General features: G+C 36.9%; 2 protein-coding genes across 3 annotated transcripts; one reads left to right on the top strand and one right to left on the bottom strand.

Annotated features, from left to right (window-relative positions):
- The first annotated feature begins 538 nt into the window (after positions 1 to 538).
- Positions 539 to 2,046, top strand: LOC112703123 (peroxidase 40). Its single transcript, XM_025754446.3, has 4 exons — positions 539 to 912; positions 1,000 to 1,191; positions 1,269 to 1,434; positions 1,510 to 2,046. The coding sequence occupies exons 1-4, from the start codon at positions 682 to 684 to the stop codon at positions 1,914 to 1,916; spliced, it is 996 nt and encodes a 331-aa protein (XP_025610231.1). The 5' UTR covers positions 539 to 681; the 3' UTR covers positions 1,917 to 2,046.
- A 600-nt stretch (positions 2,047 to 2,646) lies between these two features.
- Positions 2,647 to 12,242, bottom strand: LOC112703109 (flowering time control protein FCA). Of its 2 annotated transcripts, none has more exons than XM_025754433.3 (19): positions 11,403 to 12,242; positions 10,701 to 10,771; positions 10,364 to 10,442; positions 8,583 to 8,665; positions 8,443 to 8,494; positions 7,589 to 7,656; positions 7,201 to 7,267; positions 6,940 to 7,019; positions 6,798 to 6,862; positions 6,296 to 6,352; positions 6,010 to 6,175; positions 5,279 to 5,356; positions 4,607 to 5,173; positions 4,096 to 4,290; positions 3,805 to 4,002; positions 3,694 to 3,732; positions 3,485 to 3,544; positions 3,357 to 3,402; positions 2,647 to 2,975 (listed from the first exon to the last, which is right to left on the bottom strand). In XM_025754433.3, the coding sequence occupies exons 1-19, from the start codon at positions 11,635 to 11,637 to the stop codon at positions 2,968 to 2,970; spliced, it is 2,214 nt and encodes a 737-aa protein (XP_025610218.1). In that variant the 5' UTR covers positions 11,638 to 12,242; the 3' UTR covers positions 2,647 to 2,967. The 2 variants fall into 2 exon arrangements, with proteins under 2 accessions (XP_025610218.1, XP_025610217.1); XM_025754432.3 differs by having other exon boundaries at positions 8,583 to 8,680; positions 11,403 to 11,994.
- Between the last annotated feature and the right edge of the window lie 1,586 nt (positions 12,243 to 13,828).

Here is a 13,828-nt window from a genome sequence, read left to right as displayed (position 1 = left end):
ACGTCATGATCTGTTGGCAGCATGTGTAATTGTAACTAATTTGGTTTTCCAGTAAAACATCATTATTTTTAAGAAAAGTATTGGTAAACAATGAAAATATTAAACAATGTGAACAATAAATGTATCGAATGTTTATTTTACTAGGTGTGTAGATGATTATTCTAATATTAAGATTTAGGTGGATAATTTAGAGATATAATATGTTTTTATTTGATTGGTGGTTGTTCATATTATTCAAGAAAATCATTGATTACCTAGCATTGTCCTTATTTTTATTCAAAAACCTTTGCTCATATAACATTTTCCCCTTTATTTTGAAAGTTTGACGAAGATGTTTTTATGTAAAGAAAATAACTAAAACCTATTAGATAATTTGACTAAATTATTTAACATAATACGTGTAATTATCTTAAAAGATAGTAACTTATTTTGAAACATGATATGGGATACGCTTATAGTGTGTGAAAGATGAAAATGAATTTTGAATACAAAACGAATGGTAGGGTATGCACATGGCATTAGGTAATTATCGTGATACAGATACATTACTAACCACTCTTTATTATTGACTGTGTCTTCCATCTATTTCATCACCTTTACTCCTCAATATATATATAGAAGAGCATACAGTGTTAAGCATGCAAATCCATTAGTGCTACCCTAACAGTGAGATATACAATAATGGGCATGCATTTAATATTGTTGTGCTTAATGTTGATGAAGGCGAGTTCAACAAGTGCAAATGGTGATGGTGATGGTGATAGTGGGTGTCCATTAGGGAGTGACACATATCAATATAGTTGCCCGGAAGCAGAAGCAATAATCTTCTCATGGGTGGAACAAGCTATATCTCAAGACTCCAGAATGGCAGCCTCATTACTTAGGCTGCATTTCCATGATTGCTTTGTCAATGCAAGACATTCTTTAGTTTCTTTCTTTCATTGCACAAATTAATTACTTCCTTCAAATGTTTATAATAACAATAATAATTGTTTCCAGGGATGTGATGCTTCGGTTCTGTTAGATGACAGAGATGATTTTGTGGGTGAGAAGAGTGCAGCTCCAAACCTGAATTCGTTAAGAGGCTTTGAAGTGATCGACGCAATCAAATCAGAGCTAGAATTAGTGTGTCCTGAAACTGTCTCTTGTGCTGATATATTGGCAACTGTTGCTCGAGATTCTGTCGTTCTGGTTCGTGCTTTGGTTATCCATTATTTACATTTTCGTTTTCGTTTTCATTCCACTAATGAATTTGTTAAGCTACACAGTCAGGAGGTCCAGCTTGGGAAGTGAAAATGGGAAGAAAAGATAGCATAAGTGCAAGCAAGGAAGCAGCAAATAATAACATCCCAGCTCCAAACTCAACGGTTGATGTCCTCTTGACTAAGTTCCAGAATGTCGGACTTAATCTTCAAGACATGGTGGCCTTATCAGGTTAATCAATCATCTCTTGAATTCTTGCATTTGGTGACAAACAAAAACAATGTAAATTCTGTGTGATTATTTCAGGTGCTCATACAATTGGAAAAGCGCGATGCTCGACATTTAGCAGTCGCCTACAGAGTAGCAGTGACTCATCAGATGTTAATATGCAATTCATTCAGTCGTTGCAACAGCTGTGCTCAGGAGAAGATAACACCAACAAAGTTGCACACCTTGACCTCGCTACACCAGCTACATTTGACAGCCAGTACTACGTTAATCTACTTTCTGGGGAGGGGCTACTGCCGTCAGACCAAGCCCTCGTCAATGGGAATGATCATACACGACAAATTGTGGAAACCTATGTCGAGGACCCATCTGCTTTTTTTGACGACTTCAGATATTCAATGGTGAAGATGGGAAGTTTGGGTTCGAGTACTCAAATTGATGGCCAGATTCGAAGGGACTGCCGAACTATTAACTTACCTAATTAGTCCTTTTTATAATATGGAATCAAATTATAGTTCCCACATCGACATAGCTTATTGCTTAGTCTTATATACTTGGAACTTGCTACTTATCACCATTATAAGATTTATCAAACCCATAGAGCAGCGTCTTAAAGCTCTAGTTTCCCTTTGCGGTGAGGAGTATACGAATATTTATAGACGTAGTCTTTCAACATTTAAATCAAGTCTAAAATACTACTTGGACCAATAAGATTCTCTAACAAAACATCAAGAAGCTTCTTGCTAAAATCCGAAAAATAGAAAACTTCACTCGCACTTTAGACTTCCGTAAAGGGACACATCTCATGTGTTGAGATTTACCGACGGGGAAAAAACGAACGGATATCGTAACGACACCGCAAACAACCTTTATCAGTTGACACGGAATCGTACTATGTAGAAGAACTACTAAAATAACGGCGCAACATAAAACTATCCCCACCACAAACAAAATGAAGCGCTATCTCATTCACCTATCCAGCATCAACTTTGCATGGAAGTGGAGAAAAAGATAAATTTAAGAACCAATTTTATATGTAACTTGACTAATGATTTTTAATATTGTTTCACACATTTTTTTTTAAAATAATTTTATCATATACTCAACTAACCCGAGTATTATCTAACTCATACGAAGCAGGTGTCATGCTACGCTACTATATGAAACGACAGTACCGAAACCTAAGAAATTTCATCTACGATGTCCCTGCAATTATTTTTGTGTTAAAATTTATAATTAAATCGAAGCTTATGTTACACAAGACGTAAGACGCTCTGGTAGGGCGTTTTGGATATTGGTGTACGTATGACCCCACGGCCCTTGGTGTTGGGCCTGAGCTGCTAATATTATATTAGATAAATAAACCCCAACAAGGGCCAAAATAACTCATGAATGACAATAAACGGTTACATGCCATTTTGAAGCAGAATGAAGGTGACAGTGCCCTACCTTTGAGCGATTAGAGATTCTGTTTTTACAGCCATTGAAAGGCTGAAACATCTCGAGCTGCTGCCTCAAAGCTCAAAAAATCCAAGTTCAAACTCCTGCGGGTGCAAATAGAATAGAAAGATATGTCAGCACTGGAAGTGAAAAGAGTAACAAGAATGCTCGAACAAATATCTTCAGCATTCTTAACCAACAAAATTCACAAGTTACCTCCTTTCAAATCCCAACCCAAACTCGGAGAAACAATGGAAATCGAAAAGATACTACAAATTGAAAAACTGCGGACTAACTACCCTTCTAACGAAAATATCCCATAAAAAATTCCCCACCGACATCAAGGTAAAATAGCAAGGTGATGGCAACATTAGCACATCCTATTTTTTAATTGAAATTCATGTGGTTTGTGTGTGCCTATGCATGTGCACACATGTGGATGCGCATTTGGAGCAGGGTAGAGAAGTGGGTGCAAGGATTGGAACCTGCAGGCTTATTTTTCCACATCCACTCTTGAGAAGTTTGGATGCCCTGGAATTGATTCATGAAATAACATTAGACTAAAGGACATAATAACACAAATGAAAGATGTTAAGTGTAAACCTCGGAATACCTGAGAGTAGCGTCCAGCATCAACAGCAGAAATTCCAGATGCCTGTATCTGTTTATAATCCTGAATAGAAGCAGTAGTTCCAATTAATACAACAAAAAGGAGCTACCAAAATACTAACAAAGTGCCAGAGGCTCCATGAACTGATTATGAAGAACATCGAGAATCATCTCTCTAGCGATTTAACCAGGTGTTGGCAAGAATTATTTTACCTGAATACCTTGGTGACCTGTAACTCCGTATGCCTGGAACTAGAATTGCAAAATGCAAAGTCAGCAACATAAAATCTTTTTACAATGCAAGAATATCATAGATATGCTTACCACCGGGGGCTGCTGCATTTGTTGATGGTGGAGAACCCGGCCTTGATTACCTTGAGGCTGAACCTGTTGGACTTGAGGAAGTTGCTGAGCAGATACTACTGAAGGCTGTGACTGTGACTGAGACTGAGACTGCTGCATAGACATCATTTGCTGTTGCTTTTGCTGTTCATATAATGTCAACTCCTCTGGTTTCTCCCACTATAGGTTCATTACAGTTAACAATAGTTACTCAACTACTCAAGTGAATTATAAGTCAGGGAAGATAATGACAAATAAAAAACAAATTCTTACCCTACTTTCACCAGTGACACTATTGTAGTAATACTTGAAACCCTCTGGAGATAAATGCTCTGTCCAATTACATTTCACAATAGCTGTGTTTGGGCTTACCACTGGTACAGCAGCAGAAGCAGAAGCAGATGCAGAGGAAGGCATTTCTGCAGCAGTGCTGACCATGGTCTGCGGTATGGTTCCAGCCCATTGAGACTACAGGTAGAAAGCATTAGCAGATGAATGTTACTGCGAAGCTTCCTCAAAGAATTATAAATGATACATCCCACGAACACTAGTATGCACTATAACCATATGTCAACTCTAATAATACCATCGATGGAAGAACTGCAACTATCAAAAGCTTTGAAGTAAAACTGAATCAAAACAATTTCCACACATCCACATTCTACTTAATAAAAAACAAGCAGAAACACTAATCCCCAAAATATGAAACCTAATCCAAAGTGAGAAATTGAAAAACTAGAATCTAAAGAGAAGGCTAAGCCAAGCAGATTTTAACCAAAAATACCTGATTTTTAGTAGCTTCTGAATTTTGCTGCAATGTATTAGCCTGACTAGATGGCTGTATCATCTGTAGTTGTTGTTGGAGCTGGGAGAAGGCCTGCTGGGAGGAATGAAAGCTTGCTTGTAAAGTCTGAGTTTGCTGTGACAGCATCTGAGCTAACTGAGAGGGGGATTGCTGAAGAGGTTGAACTGTCTGCTGCTGCCCAGTGGGAACTTGCTGTTTATTTGAGGTAGCCAAAGTTGTACCAGATTTTCCGCTAGTATCAAGAGGTGCCTGAGGAAATGCAGTAGCCAAAGAACTCTGCTGAGCTTGGGGTTGTGAAGTTGGGAACTGCCCACTCATGCTATGAATCTGCTGTGAAGGTAGAGAACCAGCAGTGAGTGGAAGTTGTGGCTGGCCAGGATGCCGTACAGATGAAGGTGGTGGAGTTTGTAAGTAGGGTGTCGGACCTTGAGGGTACAACTGGTGGGAAGGAGGCAACTCCTGAGAAGATTGTGTCGGTTTGTGCAATGGTGCTATTTGTTGTTGCTGGCTGGCTGGTGGAATTTGTGGCATAGGCTGGTTGAAATTCTGACAGTGACATTAATGTATTATTCTCTTTTATTTTAGGGTCGCAAACAAGCAGTAAACCCTAATTATTAATTCATGTCAAACTGCTAATTATTTTAATTATACCTGTTGTGAAAATGGTGGAAAATTTTGCACTTGGAAACGGTCATCTATTGGACCTCCCATGCCAGTCATAGGACCACCCTACATTTCATTTTAGTATAAACAATAGATGTTGTGACCAACCAGATCATTGAAAAAAAATAAACAAATGATGGAGGAAGAAGAGTAAAAGGTTTAGAGAAAAGATCACACAACCAGCAACTAATACATCATTTTCTATAATAGATCTAGGAAGGATGATTGGCCAATAACATATAGCAACGAAGTTCTAGTTTAGTACAACCAGATTTCATGTTTCCATCAACTCCTACCATTTTTATCATAAACTAAATACCTATACCAATTAACAGTCAACATTTCCATTTGTCCCATTTAATCGAAATACAAACACAACTTCGGTATTTTTTTTTAAAGTGCAATAAAGACAGCATTTTCAAAAAGTATTAATAAATTCTATGATCCCCTCCCTTTTCCCCATAGCCCTGCCGACAATATGCTTCGTATTAAAAGCAGGATGACTTATGTCAATAGATACATACAAAATTTTGCAGTTATAGTTCTACTCATCAAATTAATAGACAACACATTAAATAGGATTGTTCATTCTTGGCATGACCAGACTTCACAGAATCCAGAACAAATTCAATACTAACATAAACAGTAGGCGCACCACATTTCAGAAGGGAAAAGTTGAATTTGGGCAAGCATAACTTCATCTCTTAGTTTATACTTACTGGATTTGTAGGCAATGCCATGTCACCAGACCTTGGAAGCATTGGAGGCCCCACCGCACGAAAACCAGCATTCGGAGATGGGCCCATATTTGGTGCATGCATTGGACGCCAAGCATTAGGAGGAGGCATACGATCACCCATGGGATCAGTAATATTTGATGGAAATCTGCACGAGGTTATACAGAATGAAACATTACATCACCAAACCACAAATACATATATATATAGACACAGGAGAATGAGGAGATACAAGAAAGAAGTAAAAGGGCATGGATGTACATTATACCTTGGGCCTGGTGCATCAAATCTAGAACCATATCCTGGGCCACCAAGTGCAGGACCCCTGAAATGAGCAAGAAAATTTTCTGTAACAACTTTGAGATATATATAAAGCATTTCAAAGTTTGAATAATATGTAGGACACCAAAAATAGTACATATAGGACAGCCATTTGGGTATCAGTTTATCAAGAATATTAACTGATTCAAATTCAAATACAAAAAATAAACTCCTTTCCTTCACCCATGATTGTAATAGAAAATAAAAACTTGTTGAGTGCATAAAAATGAGCTCCACAATACCTTTCATCAACTTATCAGTTAATAGCAACCTCAAATTTGAACAAAGCTGTACTTCAGATTGCCAAATACTAAATAGCACATATTACTTCTAGTTTGGGATTGATAAATGATATCAGTAAGCATAATGCAATCACTGGGTCAAACATGAAAATTGCACAACTTAACAATTTTGTTAAATTTTTGGAGTTAAAATAGACTTCAGCTCACCTAGAATCTCCTTGACGAGGTCTCTTGGGATCAGCAAACCGCACAATTAGAGGTTGATCACAACCCTGTGCAGCAAAGTACAAGAGATTAAAGCAGAAAACTTCCATAAGGAGGACCATTACTAACTTCAAATATTCCTTACTCTCATTGTATAAATCCCATTCAGTGCATTTATAGCTGCCAATGCCATATCCCTATGCGAATATTTAACAAAACCACATCCTTCAATAAAAAAGATGCAAAATATTATGTAATGGATATTGTCATCAAACAGAAATACAGATACCGAGACATAGAAGACAAAACCAGAATAAATATTAGGATAGCCCAAAGAATGAAGTAAAAGGTTAATCCGGCATCCTACAGTTCCTAGCTATACCTCCGAACAGATAAAAAGACATACCACGGCTTTGCTTTTTCTCATCACGCATGAGATAAACATCTTCAACCCGCCCATATTTTGAGAAAACCTGAAGCAGAGAGGTACATCTATTACTTCCATGCTAAAATTAAAAGAAAGGAAAATACTCCCCCCCCCCCCCCCCCACCAAAAAAAAAAACCCACCACATAGTTAAAGAAGTATAGTAAACAGAAATTAAATATTTATAAGTGAATTTAACAATTCATTAGACAATTTCTTTATATATTTTTGGATAGAAATAAATCATTGAATAATCCAGGCATCAATTCCCTGGTGCTAAAATTTTCCTTCTGAATACCAAACCGTTTTTTCACTGAAAATATTTCTATAATAGCATATAGTGTGAAGCTTAATCAGTAAGCCACATACTTCCTCAACTTCCTTCACTGTAGCTTGTTTGTTCAGAGATCCCACAAATAATTTGTACTCAACTGCACCTATCATAAATTGATTTGCAGCAATAAGAAGAAGTCAGCAAAGAAAGTCCGATGACCCTGAGTACTAATGCTTTAATAAATACAACAAGAGATCACCCAGCCATAAAAGTCTCCATCCAGAATTCAGAGTATGTCACAGACTGAAGTACTATTGGTACCCCCCCCCCTTTTCTCTCTCTCTCTCTCACCTTTTTCCCTCATCAACTAAGATATTGCTCAAACTGAAAACTAAAGTTCACTAGGGTTCAAATAACTTTTGAGGGGAATATTAAGCTGATACTGCAATAGACAGAAGGCTTGAAGCATGGAAAGTTAAATAACAAGAACTAACAAAAAAATGTAATAAACATGTTTTTCAACCTTTTACCATATAAAAAAAAAAAAGAAAAAAGAAAAGCTAATGATTGTAACATCAATGATCAACCTTTTATGTTCTTTCATAATAAATGTTTCAATAATAAGAACCCCTCACATGAAAACTAACAGGGTTTCTTGATAGCTATAGAGACATTTTAATTTGTAAAAGAAGCAGGAAACTACATGTTCAACTTATAACCTATGGGTAGTAATTATCTAATCTTTCTGTATAGTCCCTCATCAAAATAACTGTCTCACATTTTAGATTCATTCAAAAATTAATATATTTGGACAATCCCTGCCTAGATATATTAATTTTCAATGAACCTAAAAAGTAAAAGAGACACATATTTTGAGGAGGAGAGAGTAATGTACATATGGATTTAAAAATTTTCAAATATATCAATTTGAAGAAAGAGAGATAGCTACCAAGCCGTTCCCGCTCCCCGTCAGCATAGCGTACTTGGATAGGACCAACACCCTAATTGGCAATACAAGTGTCAGAAAACCATTAACCATAAATTTCCCTCAATATTCAGTATTTAGGATTCAAAAGCACTACAACTCACTCCAGGAAGGGTATGCTGATTGTGTAATGCTCTAATTGCCTGATCAGCTTCTTCTGAGGTAGCATATTTTATGAAACAACAACCTGCACAACAAAAATCTTTTATGGCAGTTATATTAAAATTATAATCCAAACCCACCTTTTCATCACAACAGATATCAAATATAAATCCACAACCACCAAAGAACTCATTTGCCACCAAAGGCTAACAGTAACTACAAAATGTTTTGATAGATAGAAAGTTGGGAAAAAAAAGTTCTGCCCATGGTTATTAATTACTGAACAAATGAGATCAACGTCTTGTTGTGCACATTGTAACAACTATATGGGAAAGGACAATAGATTAAATAAAATTTAAGAGCATAACGAGCAATTGAAATTATAAAAAAAATTAACACAGGATTTTCAATGGACCATGTGGACAAGTTCCCATAGGTCAAGAGACCAAAAATCCTAAACAATGAATACTAACACATAATCTGGCAACTGGCAATTATCACCAGTAGACTATATCATAAGCAATATCTAATTTAGCTGAGCAAATAAAATTCTATTCCATATCTCTTATAAGAAGCTGATGTCACATTATGCAGATTTATACTTTCCCAAGGCAGAGAGAGAAACTTCGCTTGAGAAGACATTAACTAAAGCAACTACACCAGATAGATCCACAGAACAGGAATCCTTGTACTAATATATTCACAATCGACTGGTTCAAAACATGAGTATGTGCGCTGAATACACACTCATGCCTAGTAATTTACTTAGTATAGAAACTGAACGACTCTAATAAATGAAGCACAATAGTGAATCCAACCTTAGCACAAATAAGGGAAGGCAGAAGCACAAATGACTTATACCAGTTGGAAATAGATTCAATCTATTCAAATACCAACTCCACAAATACATGTATGTGGACATCACTATTTTTATCCCAAACCAGGACACATAAGAAATCACAGGCTTCCAAAATAAATTTGGAAGGGGTGGCATAATTATACGTAATCGCATGCCTAGCATCACAACGAAGCAAATTCAATGTTCCAAAAGATAATGATAATTCTAAATCCACACCATCACGAAACGTTAAAGTAAATCCATCACATAAGCGCAACAATAAAACTGAATCCACTCGCCTACACTTTACATAACAAGCTGCAAATGAACATCCATCAGTCACCACCAACCGGTCTGCCATTCATAAGGGAACTAATGAAGTGTACCATCCATGTTTTGTCAACCCAACTTCAGACCCATGCAATTTATTGAATTAAAACAGATATATGACATGCCAAGCCATTCAATAAGCTATTACGTTCACCAAAACATGAAAAACATGAAACCACTAGAAATACATTGTGATTCACACCATTCAATTGTAACAACCCCAATGTTTTTCTCTGTTCCCTTTGTACAAAAACTGCCTTCTAAATTCTTGACACAAACAACCCTACAACTATGGCATCCGAAACTCCCACTACAATTAGTTGTTGGGTAATGCCCCCACTGCTGCAGCTACAATTGCAAGAGCAGGATCTTTTGGTCTTCCAAGATCCCATCTGCTATACAAAGAGCAGCTTACAGGTTTACACGTCTTGCCTCCTTCTGGTATGACAGGACGAGGAACAAAAAAGGTGGAACCAAAACCAACAAGCCTGAACTTGTTGCAAAAACAAACTGAGATGATGATGAGCTCATTTTTCCTCCCATCAGCCTCTCAAAGGACCTGAAATAAGATGCATATAAATCACAACAGTCTCAGCATATTAAAATTATAAATACCTTGATGCTGCCCAGTTTTTTTATCCTTGATCAGCGCGACCTCAATCACATTCCCATGTTCCTCAAACAAAGGTCGAATCTAACATCATGATCGTGACAAGGAAATAATTAGTCATCAAATACTAGACTAGTTTAATATCTTTCAATGTTGTGAAAAGCATTAAATCATTAGACAATAACAACAAGGCCTTGCCCCACAAGGCGAGATCGGCTATATAGATTAAACGACCTCATAACGTCTTGTAAGGCATCATGTTTGTAGTAAGTGCATTTATGTTTAAATCTCTCTTGACAATTTAACAATATAATAACAATAAACACGGTTAGTATATCTTACATCTTCTTCAGTGGCTGTTCGGGGCACAGATCCAACAAATAGTTTGGCAAAGTTTCCACCATCAAAACGATCTAAAAAGGACAAATGTTTCAATCATTTCATTTATAGGATAGCAAGTGCCATAAGTCATGCTGGGCTTTCATGGAAAACATTAGGGTAGAAAAAGCATGGGTGAAATTATATTAATAGAGCAAAAACTGAAACAACTATTATTGCAGGACATATAAAACTACAATCAAGCCTTCTCCAACTACCCATGGCTATAAAATAACAGAATAAGTAGACGCCTATATATTCTGGAGCTCTGGTAGGAACCGAATTATAACAGGACTTTAAGCAAGTAAAAAACGTAAGCTAATACCAGCATTATAAAATATATATCCGAATTGCAGGTTTTCAATTATGATTCAGGTGCGGTTGTGCTGTGATCACTGCAATTTACAACCATATAATTATGCACACAATTCCCGGGTATACTGACAATCACAACCGCAATTGCCACTACGGACAGCAACTTTAAATTCTTAATAACAATATTTAATACAGATTTAAACTCTTAAAAAACGTATCCCAACTCCAAAGCTCAAGAAGCCTCATGCCAACGCCACCCAGCTCAATCAATTGCGATTAAACCAAACCACGCAAAAATACATTCTGCCAACAAACGGAAAACGAAGAGCTCCAATTCAAACTCAAACTCACCTGGCGAAACTCCACGAAACCCTCGCTTGTGACCAGACAGCTGCGGAGGAGGAGCCTGGTAAGTGTTGAACCCGTATTCTCCGTAACCGTCACCACCCATCGGCCCGAACCCTTCGCCGGGGCCGATTGGGTGGAAACCTCCAGGCCCAGCGGGAGAGCGACGTGGCGAGCTGTGGAAGCCGCGGCCTCCAGAGCGGAAGTGCGCGGGGCTCCGACGAGAGTTGTGGTATGTCATGGGAGAATCGGAGAAGCGAGAGTGCGGCCTCGAAGAGTGACGGTGGCCATGAGAATCATCGTTGTTGTTGTTGTTATTGTTTCCATAGCGGTCTCCTCTGTGCCTATCCAGCTTGGCCAACACTAAATTGGAACGAAACCCTAACCCTAGAGAGAGAAAGTTAGAGAGAGAGAGAGAAGAGAGAAATGAAGTGGAATTTGCGAGAGAGGGAAGAGAGTGTGTAATTAGTCCTTAGTGTTAGAAGCTGTGTGCAACGGTTGGGGAAGCTGCGTGTGTTGTGGCACTTTTCTTTTCAGGTTATAGAGCGTAACAAATGTGACAACGACGATGAAAGGAAAATCAGCGACGACTTGACTCGTCTCTGTTTTTATGCGAATTGGGCCTTTTATAAGCACTGGGCCCAACCCATGTAACTTACTACTACAAACATTAGAGTTTTGACTGTGACTCCTTATCTGCTTGCTTGCCCAACGTTATATCATTTTTCGTTTTAACCACCTGTGGTTTTTTGTTCTTTCTGGACAACACTGTCGGATTCGGATATTCGGATGATGTTGTCTCAAGTCTTCAAATCATGATAACTGATGAGCATTGGATCGTCCGTCACAACTCACAACCTAGCTGCGTCTACTATATTCTTTTTTTTTTTTTAAGTAAATACCCAAATTAAAATAAACTTGGATTAGTTTACTCGTCTATTAACTAAGTTAATTTAGTGCTAATTAGAATTTTGGGTTAACGTTAAGTAGTTAATTATGTAGATTTACTGTTTACAGTTTATTGGATTAGCTTAGGATAATTACTTAGCTTCATTAATTTTTATAAGTATTTTTAAAAATTGTATTAGTTTTGATTATTAATTTTGTTTATTAAGTTTTAATTTTTATTAACTTTGTCTTTGTTTTAGGATTTTTTTTCTTTTATTTAAAGATTATGTAGTGTTATTGTGGGTTGTTCATGCTGCTTATATATATATATATATATATATATATATATATATATATATATATATATAGGTTGTTCATGTAATATCGATGTTAGTTTTTTTATCTTTAAACCTGTTAAATTGTTTAAATTTTACGTCGGACTTATTTTTTCTAAGATAGAGCTTTAGGATAGAAGTAGGAGAAGGTTGTCTAATAGCGCCATCATGAAATTTTTGTGTTGCTAGAAAATTACATAATGGTAAAGAGATACGTACTAGAATGGTTAGGATTTTATGTTTGTTTAAATGTTTGTTTGTGTTAATATATGCAACTGTGAAATTTCTGTGGTGGAGATTCTTGAATTAAGGAAAAATTTTGTCGAATTTTCGTCAACATTGTTTTTAAACATGATTCATTTGTGAAAATTGAAAATTACATTTAGTAGAGGTCGTTAATTATAGCCGAAATTCTGTCGAAATTTCTAAAAAATTCAAAAAAATGTGTTGGTTGTTTGTTTTAATATATACTTGCGATTGTTTAAATTGTGACAATTGAGATTTTTCTTTTTTAAGGTTTCTGAATTAAAAAAAAATTCTGCCAAATTCCTGTTAAAATTATTTAGGGACATGATTGGTATATAAAAGTTAAAATTTACAGTTGGTGGAGGTCGCTGAATATAGTCGAAACTCAGCTGAAATTTCTAAAAAGAAAATTAATAATTAAATTGTGTTATTTGTTAAATTCTAGGTTGTTTGTAGCAAAATGATTCCAAGTTATCGCTTATGGATATATGATAGGAATAACAAACAACTGGGGGGGATAAAACCTGAGTTCTATGAGGGGGTTTAACTATCTTAATTATTTGTTTCAAGTAGATATGTCCTGTAAAAGTAGTGGCGGAGGTCACCCTCATGGTTAGGGTAGAGGGTGGGGGACTCACTCCCGATGACTACTCAATCACCCTCTACATTTGTTACGCCGGTAACATCACAAGCACAGGAGGAACCAGTCTTTCATCATGATCTTGAACCCCAATTATTGAGGTTCTGCAACTGTTGCTCTACCTCGATCTGAGCCAGAGTCAACTCCTTTGCCGCCTCCATCACCTTAGCCGGTCCCGACATCCACGCCACCTCTTGTGGTCGACCCCGAAGCAATGCCAGCTTTTTCTCATGGATCCCAGCCAAATCCCGCATCACAACAGGTCACTAAGATGTTGATTTGGCCTGATGACATGACTAAGTAAAGATTAAACTTCTTTAATT

Source organism: Arachis hypogaea, chromosome 1 (genome assembly GCF_003086295.3).
Source record: "Arachis hypogaea cultivar Tifrunner chromosome 1, arahy.Tifrunner.gnm2.J5K5, whole genome shotgun sequence".
Classification (NCBI taxonomy): domain Eukaryota; kingdom Viridiplantae; phylum Streptophyta; class Magnoliopsida; order Fabales; family Fabaceae; genus Arachis; species Arachis hypogaea.
The sequence above is the reverse complement of the archived record's forward strand: the minus strand, read 5'-3'. Positions and strand labels throughout refer to the sequence as shown.

Bases quoted from the DNA above. Each gene is read 5' to 3' on its own strand.
- LOC112703123 (XM_025754446.3), top strand. From the start codon at position 682: ATGGGCATGCATTTAATATTGTTGTGCTTAATGTTGATGAAGGCGAGT. The intron at 913-999 runs GCAAGACATTCT...AATTGTTTCCAG, and splicing joins TCCATGATTGCTTTGTCAAT to GGATGTGATGCTTCGGTTCT. The intron at 1,435-1,509 runs GTTAATCAATCA...TGATTATTTCAG, and splicing joins AGACATGGTGGCCTTATCAG to GTGCTCATACAATTGGAAAA.
- LOC112703109 (XM_025754432.3), bottom strand. From the start codon at position 11,637: ATGACATACCACAACTCTCGTCGGAGCCCCGCGCACTTCCGCTCTGGA. The intron at 7,020-7,200 runs GTATGTCTTTTT...TTTTTATTGAAG, and splicing joins TGAGAAAAAGCAAAGCCGTG to GATGTGGTTTTGTTAAATAT. The intron at 3,733-3,804 runs GTAAGCATATCT...TTGCAATTCTAG, and splicing joins AAATGCAGCAGCCCCCGGTG to TTCCAGGCATACGGAGTTAC.